Source organism: Erigeron canadensis, chromosome 6, assembly GCF_010389155.1.
Source record: "Erigeron canadensis isolate Cc75 chromosome 6, C_canadensis_v1, whole genome shotgun sequence".
NCBI classification, from domain to species: Eukaryota; Viridiplantae; Streptophyta; class Magnoliopsida; order Asterales; family Asteraceae; genus Erigeron; species Erigeron canadensis.
The window spans coordinates 43,398,868-43,420,479 of record NC_057766.1 but is presented as its reverse complement, the minus strand read 5'-3'; the positions used below and the strand labels follow the sequence as shown (position 1 = coordinate 43,420,479).

General features: G+C 32.1%; 2 protein-coding genes across 2 annotated transcripts; one reads left to right on the top strand and one right to left on the bottom strand.

Annotated features, from left to right (window-relative positions):
- Positions 1-7,230: 7,230 nt before the first annotated feature.
- Positions 7,231-8,112, top strand: LOC122605971 (ethylene-responsive transcription factor ERF027-like). Its single transcript, XM_043778935.1, has one exon. It carries the CDS (start codon positions 7,242-7,244, stop codon positions 7,803-7,805), a length of 564 nt encoding a protein of 187 aa, XP_043634870.1. The 5' UTR covers positions 7,231-7,241; the 3' UTR covers positions 7,806-8,112.
- Positions 8,113-16,232: 8,120 nt separating this feature from the next.
- On the bottom strand, positions 16,233-17,671 carry LOC122604973 (protein ALP1-like). The gene is made up of 3 exons (XM_043777828.1): positions 17,140-17,671; positions 16,645-16,980; positions 16,233-16,561 (listed from the first exon to the last, which is right to left on the bottom strand). Exons 1-3 carry the CDS (start codon positions 17,669-17,671, stop codon positions 16,233-16,235), a joined length of 1,197 nt encoding a protein of 398 aa, XP_043633763.1.
- Positions 17,672-21,612: the final 3,941 nt, after the last annotated feature.

Genomic DNA, 21,612 nt, shown 5'->3' with positions numbered 1-21,612 from the left:
TAACTCATCCATTACACTTGAATTGGTTTACAATAATAATGATAACTTGAAGTCTTAATTTGAAGTTTTGTTGGTGAATGTAACTCACAAAGTTGTACCAAAGTCGACGCGTACGTCTGATCGAATGTTTGTTTAAAAAGTGCTTAGCTTGATGTGGTTTGTACGTTAGTGTAGAACTAGAAACAATGCGGGGTCTCAATTTATTTGTTGAAACGGTTCGTTATTTTAGTATATATGCCGTGAATTTTCGACAGCTTAATAGAAATAATTTTCTCATTAATATGTTTGTTTAAAAGTATGCAAGAAAAACAAAACGTAACCCGTAGTAGAAACCTGAACGAGATTTGATATGACAAAAATATTAATATATTAATTCAGATATCAGGTGGATGCGATATAGCAAAATGCAAGTAGTGGTACGGGGTGTATCACAATAAGGTTGAATGACAATTAGAAAGTGTGAAAAAAACAAAAGAAGTAACCCGTAATAAAAAATCCGAAAAGGAAAAACAAAACTAGAAAAGAAAAAGACGTGACAAAATCCAAACAGGATGCAATGTCGCAAAATCCAAACTATAGGAAACGTGCGATGTGTCACTTTATAGCCGATGCGACGTGTCAAGTTTTAATAAGCATGGTGACTATTGATAACCATGCCAAAAAAAAACGAAAGAAAAAAACTCAAAATGGGATCCGTAATGTCAGAATCTAAATAGTGATGCGGGGTATATAATGAACCAATAAAAGAGATCATATAAGCAAATTAAAGGTATCAAAAAACCAAGAAAAACCAAAAGATAAATAACCTTAACGAAAATAGAAATAACAAAGGAAAAATTAAATATTGAGTAAAAGTTTCCAACATATTAATTCAGAACACAAAAGCCAAAAAACTATGATGAACACCAAGAGAAAACCCCAAACGGGATCAAAAATGACAAAAATCTAAATAGTGATGGGGGGTATACGATGAACCAATAGAAAGAAAACACAAAAGCAAAAAAACTATGTAATAAACCAACAAAAACCGAAAGAAAAATAACCTTAACGGGATCCGATATAGCAAAATCCGAAAAAACGCGGGGTATAGGTGGACCAATAGAAAGAAAACACAAAAACAAAAAAAACTATGTAGGAAACTAAGAAAAACCGAACAAAAAATAACCTTAACGGAATCCGATATGACAAAATCTGTGGAAAACGCGGAATACAAGCGAGACCAATAGAACAGCGCCACATGTCACGTGACACTGTTCATAAGCCCTGGCCATTAATGATATAGTAATGTCCTATTTTATGTACGTACATGATTTGTGCTATTCTAAGTATAAATGGGGGTCAATTTTGGATTTCTTATTCGCTGGTCCAATAATGTGGTAATGTTATTATCTGGTGAAGGTCTTTTGCATATGGAGAGATAAATTTAATATCTTTTGAAAAATAAAACGTACACATGTAGTACAATTTTTTTTTAGTTCGCAATAATTATAAAAAATTGTCGGTGTGTGATTTTAGATCTTCAATCAGAATTCATCTGTCTTCAATGGACAAGTAATTCAAAGATTTATCTGATCTAAGAAGTTTGCTATTACACTGATGCTCTTCTAAACACTAAATATATAGAAATTTGTTAATAAACAAATTAAGTCTCTTCTACAAATAACGAATTACTCGTAATATTTATCTTCATCTACATCTAAAACGGATTCTAATCTAAAAAGTTTAAATACGCGACATACGTTTAATCTATAAAAAGTGATAGAGATTGGGGTGTGATTGAAGTTGATCAGTTAACGGCTGGCCATTGAATAATATCACGTACTCTGTTAAATCAGCGGATATCAAGGCCTAAGAAACACATGACTCATTGACTCAATGTCAATATTGTATTTGTGAAACGGCTATCATGGGAAAGTGATATCTGTACCACTTCTTTTGATAGATTTACCACAACTGTGCAATATCAGTTTGTACAGTCAGTTGTAAAAGTTATACCTTGTGGTACATAAATCAAAAATCATGGTACGAATATCACCTCTCCTATCCATGTATATGGCTAAAAGTTGTATAGAACGTATATCTATATATACATTAGTCAGATGTTCCCGTGATACAACGATATAATGACAACAACGGTAGTGACAGTGACTAGGTGATGATGGTGGAGGCAATGGTAACAGTGTGGTTATTAATATAAAGTAACTTATGTATAATGAGTTAGTGGAGTTATTTGTGTTAAGGAAATATGTTGTAAATTAAGTTACTTAAAAAGTATTATTGATATTTCTCGCAAATATTATAGCTAGGTACTAAATGTTTTATAATTTAATATTACTTATAAATATAAACATAATCCCATTTACCTTGCTGAAGGCCCAAACACTCCAAGCCCGGTTGGCTCATTAGTATTACCCCTTAGGCCCTTATCAATAAAGCGGACAAGGATGGCTGGGGGTCAAACAAATAGTTGACGGGTCAGATCATGTTTGCCTGTTTGGCAAGTCAGATCAATATATATATATATCCCAGATGAATTGTCGGGGTCGAACAGGTTCAAATAACATTTGGCGGGTTGAAGTTATAGTGAGGTCTAACCAGATACTAGCCGAATAAAAGGCCTATTAGTTGATTATTCATATTCTAACTTTAAAATAACGGTTCATTCTGAGTTGGATGCTCACACAATCTGCTTGAGCATGCTTGCCTAAGCTAGTGTACGTAGTAGTCTAAATCACACTATTTTCTTAATTAAATCATTATTTATAGCTAAATTTTTTATACCATCATATATTCATGACGTGTCATATTGCTTTCATGTGCATATTATATATCTAGACAAGAAGAATAGAAAACAAGTATCAAGAGATGTAAAAAGCTCAGCAATGAGAGCCAAGAGATAGAAAGAAATGACGATAATATTGTTATTGTAATTACCTAGGCAACAACCGATACTCCTCACTATCCGATTTTGAAAAGTTTTGCTTCTAAATATTCCCACAAACACCAATTAGTGATCCACAACTATCTATATTTAATACACAGTTGTATATAGTATAATAAAATATGTATATTTGTTATGAATAACTATAAAATATTGTAAACAATATCACCACCCGTTCATTATTTAGTCTTGAACTTCTTGATGGACCTAACTTTTTTTTTTATGACATGATCTTCGGCGTACCCGGTAACAATAGTATCATAACTTGTAGGGGTGAGTACGGTTCAGTTTAGTTTAGTTTTTTGATTATAACCGAAACCGAAATGTTATAATTCGGTTTTTGAAAACTAAAACCATTGGGTTTCGGTTTTTTTGGTTTTGGTCTATTTCGGTTCGGTTTTTCGATTTTAGTCAGTTTTTAACCACTTGTAGTTTGGGTCAAATTGAACTTTGATCAAAAGTTTATAAGTTTATACTCTATAATTACACCTTAGTTGATTTCAACAAATTTTCAAAACAATATTAGTAACAATAAAACTACAACAATGACAACAAATCCATTAAAGTAAGTTGTACAAACTTCAAACAAATTCTATATATAACTATTTATATATTTTACGCGTTGTTTAATTATACAATTATTAAAACAAATTAGTTTTATTGTATATTTTCACTTAAAACATATAAATGATATTGTTATATACACCTAAAAATGCAAATATAAGAACATATTTATCAAAATTTAATAATAAAATGATATAAATATAAAATAAAGTAAAAATATATATTTTTGGTTCGGTTCGGTTTTTATGGTTCAGTTTTTATTAGAAACCAAAACCGAACCACAACTTTCGGTTTTTAGAAAACCAAAACTAATGGTTTTTTCAGTTCGGTTTTTTCGTTTTCATGGTTTTTTCGGTTTTCGGTTCGGTTTTAGCTCAACCCTAACTTAACTTGTTATGCCTTAAGTGTGTTAATTGCTTATGAACATATGATAGCCAGTTGCTCAGTTTTATGTAAAAGTACTACTCGTATGTAATTATTGACTTTACTAAAGTAAATTGATTGGTTAAATCACAAATCAAGTCGAATAGGAGTATCGGATTAAGTGCATATATGGTTTAAAGAGGAAATTATAGCAATTAGCAATAGTTGAATTAACTTCAAATTGTAATTTAATTTATAGGAATAAACGGATAAATGCAGTTTTATAGATAAAAATTCAAGATATGATAATAGTTCTAGTCTGAAATTCATACTTCAATAATTCAAAAGCAATCTGACACGTAGAGAGAACTAGTTCATGTGGATACTATAAATCCATATTGATTTCAACTTATATATCTACTTGAGTTGCATTGTTTTAGTTGTGTAATAATTTAATTAACTAACTGATTTTGGTTCATGTCTTTTGGTCATAGCTCAAGTGTCCTTGGTGGTATCATAATGCTCAAATAAAATCCCAGGTTAATTCAATCTTTTGGAAAATATTGTGTTTTCTCATAAATTGGTGACTTGGTGTTGAAACATATAATATAATCGAATGATATCACCGATGACATAATAATACTCCAATAATTCATATACTGATTTTGGTTAATTCATCAATCATTCCCAAAGCAAGTTACAACATTTACAGAATTACAATCTTTTATACAATCTTTTAGTTTAGTGTTAGTTTGCTAGTTTCTGAAAACTGTATATATTTTAGGGACACTTTGGTAAGTGCCTTGTAAGGGATCCTAATTCCTAAGAGCTCAAAGCCTCAAACTTTTAAAAATAAGTTTTTTCAAAAATAATAATCTTTAATGGAATAGATTTTTTAAAGTTAAAAATAACTTTATTAGTAAAATTGGATGAATTAGACATTTGGATTAAAATCAATAATCAAGATAAAAATCATATATGAATTTTATCCATTAATTTTAATCGAATGATCAAAGCCTTTGATTAATATACAATGAGTTAATTTTAAAGTTAAAAAACTTTAGTAGTAAAGTTGGGTGAATTTAAACATTAGGATTAAAATCAATAATCAAGATTAAACTCATATATGAATTTTATCCATTGATTTTAGTGGAATGATCAAATCCTTTGATTAATATACAATAAGTTATCAATATGAATAATAACGGGCTTTGGAACGAAAAAAAATTTTGGGACAACTTTTTTTGGACCCATCTTTTTGTTGGGCTACTTTTGGGGTTGAATTTTTGTTTCTTTGAAAAAAAAATTACTCATGTATATTTTTACTTTAAACTTTTGTTTTTGTGGCACAAAACAAATATAAATACTTTATTGTTCAAAACTTTTGAACACAATTATAGTTATTATCTTTAAATAAATACATATTTCAAATGTCACTTTTTTTTTTAGCGAACATGAATATCAAAATTGCATCAAAAACAAAATTATAGCATTTCCCTTAAATAACTATATATTTTACATGGTTTGATAGCCATTTTGGCTTTTTCCCATGTATTATTCGTATAAATGTTTTAATTTATGGATAGCATAACAAAACCGCATTAATTAATAATGTAGGAAACATTATAGCTTGTTAAACTTACTAATAACAATAAAATATTTATTATTATCTTTTAAAATTCGATGGCATAGAGTTACAAATTTACATTTTATTTTATAAATATATATCTAAATCTATACTATATTATAAAGTAAAAAGTTCATGTCTAACATTTTAAGTTTCAACATTTACTTCCCAAAATATCTCTTCTATCAATTACTCCCAAATACTCTCTCTCTTCTCAAATCTCAACCAATCATCTTTTTTTTTCTTCTCCATAAATCATTTATTCTTCCAATCCATTCAAAATCGTTTATCTCACAAACCGTACATCGATAAATTATAAAAATTATATGGGTGTTCTTAAAAATTTATGCTCTTTCATTAGAGATGTCATTAGATATACTTTCGACGAATTTTTAAATCCGATGACAGAACCCGTATGATTAAAGCATTTGCTATCACACTTTATGACCTATCACCCACACCATCTTAATGCCGCAACGCGTGAGTATTTACTCTTCTATGCCATAATAATGGAACGACTAGATTCTTTATCTCCAGCTAAATAGATATGTGGGACACAATTAATAACGAGAGAACGAGTGGCAAACGGGTAGGATATGTGACACTTGGCAAGGCATTTTTTCATCATATAAGCATATAGACCCCTCGTCTTATCTAAAATAAAACACTTTCCCCTTCACTCAGCCAGTTTAAACTCGAGGCATGGTTGCTTGCTTTGGACCTTTGGTGGTTTCAAATATTCAATTGTTTTTTGGACTGTTAGAAACCAATTCATGGATTTCTTATCAAAATGTTACCATTCCTTCCCCATTTGCGACTATTGCTCTTAATGAACCTTTTTTAATTACAAATGACTCAAATTGTCTTTAATGAACTAATAATTTATATCATAAACTCTTATATTTATTAATTTATAATTTATGTCTTTATCTTCTAAAATATTTTAACCTACATCGCCCGACACCCACCACCACCAATAGTCGTCGCCATCAAAACCCATTATCCCCACCACCAGAGCGTCATCACTACCACCACCGCACATTGCGCAGGTACCATGCTATATACATCATTGCTTTGGAACAAAATTCCTATAAGAATTTCTAGTGTAAAGTAGATTTCTTTGAAAATAAATGACAGCCTACAATTAAACAATATGTGAGTAAAAAAGCAATACCACAACCTAAAAGTTATGAAATTGATTATTCGCAATATTTCGATCTAATCATGAGTTTTCGCTTAACTTTATATACCACGTTATATTTAAGGATTCTCCGGTACATACAAATCAAGCAATCCATTAAACCATAGATCATCTATATATGTTTGACACTACAATTCGTTTTCACTACAACCACTATAAGGTTAACAAGTCAAGATTAATTATTCACATGTAAAAGAAAAGGATAAACTCAATACGGACTTCAGGTACACCATAGATAGTGCAGAAATGGCCTATATCCAAATTAAAGGGCTTCCTCTGTACATGTTTCATAATAGATGACTGATAATAGTAGGAAACTTTATTTTGTCTTTTTCCCATAAAGTTTGCATGCTATAATTAGAAAAAAGAGAAGAATATATATATATATATCCGCGAATTCCCCACGGCCACGCGAGAAACTATTTCCAGTTGAAGACCGACGATCCCCAGTTAATAATGCACTATCAACAGAGAATCTATATTTTGTCTATTTATACAACTATATGTAACTGCCAACAAATCCAACAACCTTAACATATCATTCCATGGCTAACCGTCGACGCCGCAACAATTCCCCTGCTTCTCAAAATGACCTTAACAACCCGCCTCCAGTTAGTAATCCAACTCCTGGCGGTTCTTCCACTACTCGCCACCCTGCGTATCATGGTATCCGATGCCGAGCTGGAAAATGGGTGTCTGAAATTCGTGAACCAAACAAAACAAGTCGTATATGGTTAGGCACGTATCAAACACCCGAAATGGCAGCTGCCGCTTACGATGTAGCTGCATTGGCACTCAAAGGTACTTATGCTGTCCTAAACTTTCCCGACTCTATTCTCTCTAGCACACTTCCAGAGTGCCCCACTGCCGATGACATTCGTGCAGCTGCAGCAAGAGCTGCAGCTGCTCGAGCTCCTACTAATCAAAGTGGAGCCGGAAGCTCCACCAATCCTGGACAATATATGGACGACGATGCTGTATTTGGTATGCCAAATATGTTGTCCGACATGGCTGGAGGAATGCTGATCAGCCCGCCCAGGGATGATAACTCTAGTCCCCCGGATGAGGGGACAGGTAACTCTGGTGGAGGAAATCTATGGGACTATTAATTGACCATGAAAACAAGCTATATGTAATAATTATTAGTATCAGCCGGTAATTTGACTACATATATATTTGTGCTTATGTAACATATAAAGGGTGCCTTCTTTTTTTCTTCCATAAATCTTCAGTTTAACCAAAAATATGAAGATATATATGGAATTTTGTTGGTGTATGTAACACATCAACTTGTATCAAAGGTTTGTTTTAGAAGTGTGTTTTTGTACATTAAAATAAATGTAACATATCCTACTTCTTGTAGTTGATTTGTGTTACAAGTAAGAAATAAAAGATTTAATGCCGGTTGATCAGTTAGTATTGAACATTGTGGTTAGATTCTTTAACTAGTTTTCGAAGTTCAAGCAGTTGCACGAACTATAATTACAATTTTAACACGAACATTAACAGTAGATAATGTATATAATAAATTAATGTACATATGTAATTTATTTGCATAAAGGAAATTCACTAATGTCAGGATAAATTATATATAAAGAGAAAATTATATTGTCCCCAACAGGATAAAGAAATATTTCATCTGAATTACTTTATGGCTGGACAGGAAATTAAAGTTCATTTTTCTATATATAGTAATAAAAAGGTTGAAATTATCTTCACTTTAATGTTGTTTGCGATAGTTGTTTAGCTTGAGTAAAACAATAAAAACAGTTCTAAAACAATGTACTTTGTGAAGACATGCTGGAAATTTTTGGGGCATTATGATCATGTAGGGAAAATAGATCAAGTAAAAGCAGAAATTTGTAATGAGTGGACTTTTAGTGGCACTTATATTTTTAGAAACTAAAATACGAAGTAGGACCAGTGGGTATTGTAAAATGAAATGTGATCATCTCCACACACATAATCGATCGGTCTTACTAATCTTCATGTAGTGATTTCCTCCCTTCTTCCTTTGGCACTTCATCATCGCCACCATTAAAATCTACAAATTTGGTACATTCTGAAAGATATAATGCTCTGATCTATCTAACCTTCCCGGCCCAAACCCTGCTTGGCATAAACTAACGGGGTTTCACTATTCAAATTTACATAGAAAAACGTTGAGTCATGTGTATGCAAGAGCATCTCCAATAGTAAATTTTGAAATTTTTTTTTGTAAAAATGTGTAAGAGATTTTTCAAAAATTGTTTTCCACTCCAATTGAAAAAGAAAAAAAAAAACTTTTAAAAGCTTAAAATTGAATAAAATGCATTTATACATTACTTCAGTGTAGGAATAGTTTGAAAACATGACCAATAAGTTGATAAATATAAAGCTTTTTTTATTTTTCTCTCATCTAAAATATTACTCGTACTATTATATCTAACTTTAAGCTTTTGAAGAGTATAAAGTTTTTTCTAAAAAACCTCTTACATATTCTTATATATTTTATTACAATTACAATAATGCTTCTAAAAACTTGTCATTGTGCGTGGATGCTTTGAAGTCTAACCTTGCTGTGCTAATTTAATGGGCTAAAGAACGAGAAATTTGTAAAAACAAAAGAACTTTAGAATTCATTTGCCGAACGGAATAAATGGGTAATGAATTTAATCATATGGGCTTTTCCTTTCTTTCTCTTCTTTTTCAGTTTTTTATCTTAGAGATAAGGCTGATGGGCTTATCTAATGGTGCGATGGGCTTAAGATGAAAGTTAATTAATAATTAGACATGTATATACTAAGATTAGCGTTGTACCCGCGCGATGCAGCGTGGAATAAGAAAAAAACGCCGGTGGTTTGATGGTGGTTTGTGGGACGGCGACGATGAAAAAGAAAAAAAAATAAGCCGGCGGCAGTGGATGGTTGTTTGATGGTAGTTTTGGGGCGGTGGTGGATGGTGTTTATGGGGGATAGCGTACATAGAAGGTGGATTGCGGCGGTGGATGGTGGTATTTGGGGCGGTGGTGGATGGTGTTTATGGGGGGAGAAAATCAGATAAGGGGGAGGGAGAGAAAATCGAAAATCGGATGAACGTATGTGTGTGTAATGAGCGTGATGGAGAAAAAATAGGGTAGTGTAAATTAGGAGGCATAAAAGACATTTTAAAGGTAAAGGTGTTAAAAGGGGGTGAGGTAGTTTGCTTATTAATGGAGTATAGATAGATTATAAGAATAACTTTCAACTTTTTCTTGCTTTTCTTAGACAGTTTGTCAATAGTTACCCTTCTACGTGGCGGATTACGATTCGCCCATGTCACACCCCGTTCAACTATTTGGCTTTTGCCACGTTATATCTTGTTTGGGTTTTTATTACGGGTTACATGTTGGTTTTCTTCACATTTTTTCCTTTTAACTCACATTTTGTTACATTTAACTCGCTTGAATTCTCAACTAATAAATTGAGGATTTTGCAATAAAGTGTAAATATTTTGAATTCGAACGTTGAAGGGACTAATTGTGTAAATATTTTGAATTTTGAACACTGAATGAGCGTCTTGTAGTTTACCTATAAATATTGGCTTCTTATCAAATATTTCTGATCAAAATACAAATTTTTATACATCTCAAATGGATTCTTCATCAAATGTCACTAACCCAAAACCACCAATGACTATCAATCAAGTGCAAGACAATATCATGGCTGATATCCTCGACCACCAATTGTTTATAGAGGAACTTGTTGCAGTAATGCAAAAACTAAATGCAAAAAAACAATGGTGTCGAAAACAAATCGATTATATACAAACCAGGTATTGTATTGATCTTGAAATTCAATCAATTACTTATTTGCAGAGGAAGATAGACAAGACTCAAGTTGTTCTGTAACAACTTGATTGTGCAATTTACAACTTGAATCATTTGATCATATGGGTCAAAGCAGTTTATGAGATGAATGAATGAACAGCTTGAATGTGTTATAGGAACTATTATATACTGTATGTTTTATGTTTGTCTTGTAATAGATTTGTAAAGTTTTTAAATTATGAATAAGTTTTTATATAATATTATGTATTTGTTTTTTAAATTATATTTTGGGTTTTATATATTAAAAGTTTAAAAATAAATGTGTTGGAGTGTATTGAAATGTAGTGGATGTATTGAGTATTGAGTGTGATTTAGAGAAAATGTATTGAAAAGAGATTTATTTGATGTGACGCTGACGTGTTCTTCCATTGGGGTGCTCTAACAACGATACAAGTGCCATTAGTTTTTTTTATAACATCACACGTCATATTTCTGTTATTCTGTTTTAAAAGATTTTGAATTATACCATTCATTGATTGTTGTCCCAGAGTTTTGTTATATACTTCAAATCAACCTATATATCATTTTACACAAACATAGATATGTCAATTGTCATGTCAATCATCTTAATAAAACTAGAGAGAAAAAACTTTACTTACTCAAACTTATTTGGATGAAAGACATATGTATAAAAAGATTTAATATTTAATTTGTAGAAGAAAATAACATTTTTGCCGTATCTCGATTACTTCTATTTATATTATTGAGACAACTAGGCTAATGAACAAGTAGAATACTACTGATAATTCAATCAAGAGAAAGTTACATCTGAACATATGTAAAATAATGAATTTACGAGTCTTTATATCTATTGTTTATCACGCTTTCAAAGCAATAAGAATTATATCTTTACGCCTATAATAACCACTCTAACACTCTTATATATCCTTACTAGTGTTTAAACCCGTCTAATGGACGGGTAGTCTCAAAATTTATTAATCAAACCTAAAAAATTAGAATTCAAATATATTAAATAGTCGATATATTAAACTAATCATAATCTTACTCATATCAAAATTCGACTTTTTATCTAATAGATTATAGAAAGATATAATTGTAAATCTTAAGTATACACCATTAATGAGCTACATTCAAAGTGATATCAAAATAATCAAAGTCAATATATTAAAGTAATCAGAAACCTATTCACAACAAATTTAGACTTTATATCTAAAAGGTTATAGAAAGATATAATCGTACATCCTAAGAGTTAATATAAGTTACAATTACAAAACTTAATATATAATATACGAAAATTAACTCCATATAAATAATACTCTTATATATCCTTATTATATCATTGATCACCACTCAACACACTTACCGCACCTAAAATATATGGTATTAGAAATATATACTCGAATGAAATAATTTACAATATCTACTCATCAACCCTTAAAAAATCTAAACTATCCTTTTACGTTAATAACTTATATTACTCGCAACCGTCGTTGTCGCTATCTCCGTCGTCGATACCACAATCAACGCTACATTGCGCGAACATCCGTCTAATATTTATGCAACGGTTCAAGGATCACAATTATCACCCATCAATGAATTTTTTTTATTCCACTCAAGCTCAGATATTATATGTTTTCTCTCATAGTCTCATATATTTAAGCCTTTGATTTCAGAGCTAAGACAAATCTCCCAAGTCTGAACACCCATCAAATTCAATTATTCAAATGTTGAAGTTTCGACATCGACTTTGCAAATTGGGCATAATTGAGTAACATATAATAATTAAGTGTACATTCTTATATCATATCGCTCATAAAGTAGTCACGCTATCCTAGGATCGTCAAATATCATTGATATCATAGTTTTAACTTATTTGAAAAATATCTTGAAAAGTTTAAAATCGTAATCTGCTGAGATAATGATAAGAAGGTAATTGATTAATAAAATTGACGGGGGCATTTTCTTCGAAGACTGGCCGCTGGCGCGTCATGTTGCCCAAGTTGTATTTGAAAGAGAATTTAAAGCTAAAAAACCACCTGAGATGGGAGCCATGCTGGTATTAATATCAGCACGTGGTTCACGCGCTTCTCATCACACCCTCTCTCTTTCTGTCGTATCAAAGGGCATGGCTTTTTTTTCTGGATGGCATCAAAGGGCATGGCTAACCATTCTCTCTAGAACACTTCCCAATTGAGACGAATAATTTACGGTGACATTGTGTCCATTTGTATTGTTAATGATTTTACGAATATGAAAAAAAAAAAAAAAACCAACTAAGCAATAGAAAACATAGTTTTAGTGATTATAAAATATAATAGATTGGACTTTAGATAATTTGTTAACAACAAAGTTCATGATAAAGATAGAATTTGAAAGAAAAAAATTATTAGTTAATTTATAAGGGTTATAAGGGTAAAACATAATTTCAAAGGTTATAAGTTCCCTAACCTCATCTTTTAGTTACTAGATGGATGTTCGTGCGTTGCGACGGCTAAACGGTGATGTTTTGGGTATTTATGGCTGCGGTGATAATGGAATGCGATGAGATGTATGTGTTTGTGTGTACAGTGTGGGTAGAGGAGAAGTAAGGGGGGACGAGGAACGTGTAAGATTTTATTTTAGGTAAAAAAAATGCTGAATTAAGAACTCTCCACTTGTATCATAAAGCTGTATAGATATAGATAGGATAGATACCAGATTCATGTTTTAAATTGAGTTTATCTATTAAAACGGATAAGTATATAAAAGAATTTAAATTTTAAGGAATAAACTTGGATGAGTCAAGTAAAACATGGAAAAATTGAAGTCAACATCAACACACGAAATTCACACGCGATACCGCAGGCGTTTGATGAGATAAGGACCAAAACCAACACCAACTTGCAACTTTACCAGCCTGTCTCCTTATCATCAACATTTCCTCAATATTTAATTCATAAGTACACTGTATACCACTAGTTGAATAAGATATGTTTTCACTCCACACTAACACTATTGAGTGACATATCTTATGGGGCGCAATATTTTTACCACATACTTAAACCATCTACAAACAATTTCTATATGATCACTATAAATTACGTAATCAATTTTATATTTTTGCTACAAATGACTAAAATTTAATGTATAAATATTACTCTCTTTTATTGAAGCTAGCCCTAACTAGGAGTTTAGACTAAATGGTATGAGACATTTTTATGGAGGGGGGTCTTTGGCCACATGGCTCCATGTCATCATGGTATGCATTCTCAAAAACTAGAGGTGTAAGGCATCTTGGATTAGTGGGGGGTCCTTTGCTATGTGTCATCAAATAATGATTAAATATTTATTATTATTATTATTATTATTATTATTATTATTATTATTATTATTATTATTATTATAAACTACATATAAAAAAACATAAAAAAAAGTTCATACATATAAAAAAAAAATAAGGTCCATTACATAAATATAAAAGACTAAGCCTCATCATCGCTAACATATTCATTAAGGTCGGGCACATGTTCATCTTGTCGCGAACGGGTCGTCCATACTTGATCCACTAAATCCGCCATGAGCATGTTGTGGGTTTCTCTACTTTTGATCGCATGCAAGTTCTCGATCCGTTGCTCCATGGGAGTTTCTTGTGTCCAATACTCCGGGTCCAAAAAAGCGTCTTTGTAACACCCCAATATTTTAAGGTAATAGAAAATTAACCCTTTTCATATTTTTGACATTAAATTAATTTCTTAGTATTTTGTTTTAAGAAAAAGGGTTAATTTAGTTGGAACTTTAATGATTAGCGGGTATAATGCCCATTTTAATTTGAAGAAAACGTGGCAAAGGCAAGGGATGCCCAGCCAAAACTCCCATTTTCATGTTTTTATGATTTTCTTTCTTCTTCTACAATTCCATTTCAATCCCCTTTTTATATGATTACAATAAATCAAAGTAATCAGTCATTCAAGTAAATAATAATCATCAATCATCCTCAATAAACAAAAATTGAAAAGCTAGGGTTGTGAAATTGGTGGTGGTGGTCGAAATTGAGGAAGAAAAAGGAGAAAGAAGGAGTTTTGATTCAAGTCTATATTATTGAACTTTTAAGGTATTGATTTCTTGAGTTTAATTTCAATTTCTTTTAGGGTTCTTAGACTTAAAAATTGGGGGTTTTGTTATTTGAGGGTTTCAAGTAAAACCCTAATAATTTTGATTGAGAAATTTGATAATTTGATTTAGAAATATGTTGTTAATAAGAAACCCCATAATAAGAACCTCATATTGATAGTGTCTGGCTAGTAGATGTAAAAATGGTACCTTATTATGAGAATTTGAGCTTTGAAATATGGAATGGCCAAACACTTTGATATTAGAGTTATGGTGAAATTGTTAAATGATTATGAAAGAAATGAGTTTATAGAACTCATAGTTATATATATATATATATTATGTATTGTGTAGGTGGTGAAGAGCAAATTGTTGAGCCTTATAGCCATATAGTGTCAAATTGCCAAGTTAAGGTGAGTGAATATGTATATGTTCTTAGTTGGTGATATGAAGGGCATAGGTGGATAAATTCCTATGACCCAATTGTAGGTTGATTTGTGTAAGACTAGTAGATGATGATATACCTACTAACATATATTGATTTTATGTAAGACTAGTAGATGATGATAAACCTACTAGCATATATTGATGTTACGCAAGACTAGTAGATGATGAGATACTTACTAGAATATATTGAATTTGTGTAAGACTAGTAGACGATGAGATACCTACTATCATGTATTGATTTTGTGTAAGACTAGTAGATGATGTGATACCTACTAGCATACATCCTTGGCCAAGTAGAATTAGCATGATCATGATTTGTTTTGTTGTTGTTTTGACTATCGAAAGAATGGCTCAAAGTTGCTTGTGTGCTCTTAAAATTATATAGCTAGATTATGATCATATGTATATTCATTCACTAAGCAATTGCTTATGTTTTAGTTGTTTAACTTTTTATAGGAGTTGGTACTAGCCAAGGAAAAAATTTGATCAAGTGATAGGTTTGAAGTGGAAGTTGTTATCAAAGGTATTTTGGCCATCTTTGAAGGTTGGCAACTTGGATAATGGTGTAGACAATTCCTTGGTACATTTTGGCTCTTGATACATGTTCATTTTGGTAAAACAAGTATATTATTATGTTTTGGAAGTCACGAGTTTTGTTGAATGAATTATGCAACTAAAAAGAGTCAAATCGCCCATTTTGCCAACTACGGGCGAATGACCCGTTTGATTGTTTTAATGTATATTTCAATGGTCAAGGTTTTGGATCTATCCATTATGTTGTAATATATGATTTTACTCATTTTGGTGTTTTGGTTTATTGAAATTGAAGCATGGAATGTGAAATATGGATTTTTGGTTAAAATGGAAAAGTACAGGTCGGACCATAAATTTACGGCCCTGACCATAATTTTACTGTCCATTGATTTAGATGGGACCGTAAATTTACGACCCTGGGCCATAAATTTACGGCCCTTGAAATTTTGAGTTGTTTTCAAACAGGGAAGAAAAAAATCCATGAGCAAATTACGGCTAGTTATAATTTAAGCCAAAATTTTACGGTTGGGTTTTTACTATCAGTAGTAATTAAGCCGTAAATTTACGGCCCTCAACCATAAATTTACGGCCACTTTTTACGACCAGTACAAAAAAAAAATTAAAAAATCGTATTTTTCTTAAATTGAGTCGAGTCGTTTCAGTCTTCCAGGTCGTAGTTTTGACAGAAAGCTTTGTTCTTGTCCTGTAAAATCATGTTATGTAGGATGATACAAGTGTAGATCACGGATTGCATCTTATCCTTGTCCCAATACCGTGCAGGATTACTAATAACATTCCACCTCTTCTTCAGTACACCAAACGCTCTTTCAATATCCTTTCTTGCCGATTCCTGTTTCTTCTTAAACAACTTTCTTTTGTTGTCAATTGGGTCGGTAAAAGTCTTGACGAAAATTGCATACTCCGGGTAGATGCCATCTCCCAAATAGTATCCGGCCTTGTAAAAGTTGTCATTTGCATAAAATGAAGCTACAAAAGAATAATAAATGAACAAATTATACACTTAATATAAACAAAAAAAACGAAATTATATAATGTACTTTAAAAGTAACGTGTAGGAGCCAAACCGGATATGAGCTCCTCAAGAACAGGTGAGGCTTCAAAAACGTTAATGTCGTTGTTGGACCCCTGCATCCCAAAATATGCATTCCAAATCCACAAGTCATAAGACGCAACTGCCTGAAGTATCAACGACGGTTTTCCAATATCACCTCGAGTATGAGTGCCACGCCATGCGTTAGGACACATATCCCAGGTCCAATGCATGCAATCAATGCTACCAATCATGCCCGGGAAACCATGGCTTTGTTCATGGACCTCGTAAATCCGTTGTAGATCACTCCAAGTCGGTCTACATAAGTAAGTACTACCGTATAGTTCCCTTATGCCTATTTATATACAATTACAAATACGTTATAAAGTATATATTAATTTGAACTACCTAAAAACTATATGTAAAGTATAACTACGTTATAAACTATATATTAATTTAAGCTACCTAAAAACTATATATAAAGTATAAAACGTTTTGAGTAAAAAAAATTTACCGGTACAAAAGTGTTCTAGTGTGTCACGTGAGGTCCTTTCTGATATGCCAAAGTTCTCGTCAAATGCGTCAACACTAGTGCCATAAGCCAATTGACGGAGCGTCGATGTACACTTTAACTTGGTTGAGAAACCAAGCTTCCCCGACCCATCGTATCTTTGTTGGAAAAATGGATACTCGGCTGCCAAATCATCAAATATTTGGAGAAATAACCGCTTACTCATACGATACCGCCTCCTAAACATTTTTGCATTGTAAATCGGTTCATCAACAAAATAGTTACGCATGAGTCGAGCTTCGTCTTCTTGACGCCTACGCACAATAGTAGTCTGTCTCTTAAACCGCGGTCTTACAACTTCATCGTCAGCATCGTCATCATTATCATCATCGCCGCGAACGGCGTCCAACATAGCATTCACAGCCAAAATGGCCACCTTCGATATGGCCGCGTCTACCTCGGATGAACCACTCGAACTATCGGATGAGCTATCGGTCGAACTCTCACTTGACGACAATGGATTGTTGAGATCCATGGAAATCTACAGAATAAAATGTGTTTTTTTTTTTGATGAGATATTACTTAGAGTGTGGAAGAAAATGGTGGGTTTATATAGGAAAAAGGGATTAATGGTTTAAAAAAAAAATAGGAAAAAGTTGGTCGAAGGTACTGTTGGAGCATAGGAAGGAGGAAAACACAAAAATCAAGTCTTCATTTTTGTCCGGTCACCACCATTTGACTACCATGAACGCCACCCAGGGAAGATGTTCACAGCGTTCAGGCCGCGTTTCAGGGCCAAAACCCCCTCTTGGACGCCTTGCACCGTTCAGTCTTAGGGCATCTTTTGTTATATGACATAGTTTCACTTAGGAAAATGTTTTTTTATTTTTTAGATGAGAGTATAAATAAAAACACATTTCTTTATTTTTGTGTCATTGTGATGTGGTCCCACCTTACAATTTATTTACAAGTGAAAACAAATACAAGGACAAGTTGCAGTCTTCAAAATTGTAAAAGTGAAATAAAAAGAGGCGTTTCATTTTGGGGGACATTTCATTTTCTTGTCCAAAAAACGTCCCCATGGGTGACGTATTGGGTATTTTGGAGCATTTGAGGCTTACAATGAGACAAAGATACCACACTTCTCATAATGCAAAATGTTTCAATCACAACCAATCAAAAGTGGAAGATATAGTGTGGGATGGGTGTGGTACCTAGTGGTTCAAAATGCGCTACCACTCTTTCGGTCTTTCCTATATAAAATAATCCAAGATAGTAAAATGGAAATGAAAGTGAGGTGGAGGCAACACTTTTGATATGGTTCACTTTCTCATACTATGTATTTTCTAAATAAATAAAATAAAATATGGAGATAGGAAAGATGATCATTCTTTGTAAAATGAGATGATGAGAAGAGATGAATGTTGTGGAAAAGAAGAAAAGTTCCCTCCACCATGATAACTTGTTAATCTAGTGATACAATTACACAATGTGGGTTTAAATATGGCATCGGGGATTAAATCATGAGAGAAAAACCAAGGTTGACACGCAAAAAGTAAAAGAAATGTTTCAGACTTAAAATGTCAACCAGTTTTTCATTTTGTATACAGTTATATATGATACAGACATTTTGTTGTCAAATATAACCAACAACTTTTCATATTCAATAAACCGATGGTATATGGATAAACTGTTAGAATATGATCACGTAAAATGAATGTATGTCTGGAAAGTATTTAAGCCTACGGAGTCACACCTCAACGTGAATGTAACTATAATTAATTAATATATTAAATGTAATTTATTGATTAATTTGATCACGAAATAATTAATTTAAATAAGTTAAAGGATTAATTGTATTTAAATTAATTAGAAGGAGGATTAAATGTGGAATTAGGAAATTAGTGTTGGACCCTAATTCCTTAAAGGGGGCCGGTTTTGAGAAGCCTTTTAGGACTTTGATTAAACTTGGTCACCAAGTTATTAAACCTAAATATATCCCTATTTATAGAGGGCCATAATCTAAGGGTTTAAAATCTATTCACACAAGACAATTAGATTTGTAAAACCCTAATAATCCATCTCTCTCTTATCTTGATTGCCGTGAGAAACCAAAACAATACTTCTGTATGAAGTATTCGAAATCTCAAATACAAAAGCAATTCACTTTGTTTCTTGAACTAGTCAAAACTTGTAAAGAAAATATTATTATTTTCTTTCATCATGTAATTGTCGACTTGTGAGATTAAAGGCAAAGGGATTTTGATTCGGCTTCATTAAAGGGAATACACAAAGAGTTGTGAGTTCGTGATCAAGGTACTAGCATACATACATTCTAACGTTGTGTGTGCGATCGTAGAGATGTTTAATTTAAACCTTATTATAAAGGTTTTTTGTTTTATTCTCTCCAATTTAAGGTACACGTTTTCTCTCTTGGTTAATTAATTAACTACATAGATTTTATATTCCGCTGCGTGCTTTGTGATTTGATTTAATAATAGTTTTATAACCCAACATAACCAACTCACAAATTCAATTTAATACTATTTTTTTTTTGTTGTTGGAAGAAATATAAAAGTTTTTAGGAGTTGAAGTAGATCGATGCTCGGACAAAAAGAGACACACAACGATTACAATGATGTAACTTATTTCAGTCATATAACTTTTGACGTCTAGGCGTGCATTATGAAAAATAAAGCAAGTATTAATTTAAACGTTCACCATTTAAGTGAAAAATGACGAGTAATTGTTTCTTAGTAGTCAATTTATCTGTCATTATTTAGACTTTATATAAACCTTATCATTTCAATGACATATGAAAATTAAGTTCTTATTAGACAAAATTATAAAAGCTGTACTTAAAGTGAAGTATATAGTTGTACATTTAACTCTAAATTTGTTGGATATTTTGTTAATAGAATTTTTGATATTTGATAAACTAAATTAAATTTGGAAACTTTATCTTGACAAAGTGGGATAAGATTACGTAACAATAACTTAAAACAAATATCTCAAGCAATTTAATTCTTTACATGGAGAATTATAGATTTGATTGTCCGATTGTGATAGGAGTTATTGTCACCCAATAAAGCAAAGATACCATATAAGAGCACTATGCGTTTGATATTTCTTTCTAGTTACAACTTACAATAACAAAATGGGAGTCATTGGGAACTTGTTTAATGTTTAGAGTCTTTTTTTTAAAGAGTTTCATCTTCATAGGCAGGGGCGGAACTACATTGATACAAGGGTAGCCCGGGTTACGGGTCCGCTAAATTCTAGTAGTTAATTTTTTTTTTAAAATGATGTATTTTTTATTGATGCTACCGGTCAAATAAATATAAGATACCGGTCTTGTAGGGATGGGCGTGGGACTGGTACCGTCTAGTACCGGTCCCGGTACCGATGGTACCGATCCCGAAATGAGCCAAAAATAGGTACCGATCCCGGTCCCATATGAATCGATACGGGACTAGTCCCGAGTCGGGATGGGTACGGGATTTCGGTACCAAATCCCGAGTATTACTAAATATTTACAACCTTTTGGATATGTATCTGGTTAACTGAATATCTCCATCTTTTTCTTCTGTTAGTTGGAAACTTGATATCTACGAATTCATATTAACTTAACCACTAGTACGTATACCAGATTTCATAAGTAAATATATGTGAATGTGATCATTCCAAAAGTTTAATTTACATGCCAACTCTTTGACTTGGACAAGTTAGGATTGATTGGTTCGACCATGGAGCCTTTTATACTGTGCTTTCTGATTTTATTAGTTAGCACTCATCACAATGCTTAGAAAGATATAGATTCTTATAACAACTATTTATGATTTGTACGTTGATATGTTTATATCAGCTCGTACACTAACCATATAGATCATATACATATAAAATGAACATTCCTTACATGTCAAGACCAAATGGGACCAAACGGGATTTCTCGGGATTTCCTGGTCCCGGTACCGATTGGTACCGATCCCGCAAACTCAAAAAAATGAATACCGGTATCGATCCAGAGTGGGACTCGGTACCGGGATCGGAACGGTACTGGTACGGGACCGGAATTGGGATTTTTTGCTCATCCCTAAATAAAGTTGTTAATAGACAAGTAAATTTAATTACAAACTTTAAAATTAAAAACTTACGATCTTTTAAATTTTTCATTATTTTCATAATGGTGCATGAAACTTGTAGCTCATATGTTTGTTACATATGAAGATTAAGTATATAGAGAATGGATCACTAAAATCTTTTTTTTTTATCGACACCGTATCAACTAAATTTTTATAAATACTTAACTTCATTTAATTATATGTAAGCAAATATAACATATATAATATTATTGTTTTTCAATACCTTTTATTTACAATTTGTGAATATATGATATCGTGAATATTAATATTTTATTAGTTATATATGTTTATATGTGTATTACGCGAGAACAGGGTATTTTATTTTTTAACTTTA

Excerpts from the sequence above, each read along its gene's own strand:
- LOC122604973 (XM_043777828.1), bottom strand. The coding sequence starts at position 17,671 with ATGGATCTCAACAATCCATTGTCGTCAAGTGAGAGTTCGACCGATAGC. Across the intron at positions 16,981-17,139 it reads ACTAGAACACTTTTGTACCG|GCATAAGGGAACTATACGGT; the intron begins GTAAATTTTTTT and ends GTATATAAATAG. Across the intron at positions 16,562-16,644 it reads ATCCGGTTTGGCTCCTACAC|CTTCATTTTATGCAAATGAC; the intron begins GTTACTTTTAAA and ends ATTCTTTTGTAG.
- LOC122605971 (XM_043778935.1), top strand. The coding sequence starts at position 7,242 with ATGGCTAACCGTCGACGCCGCAACAATTCCCCTGCTTCTCAAAATGAC.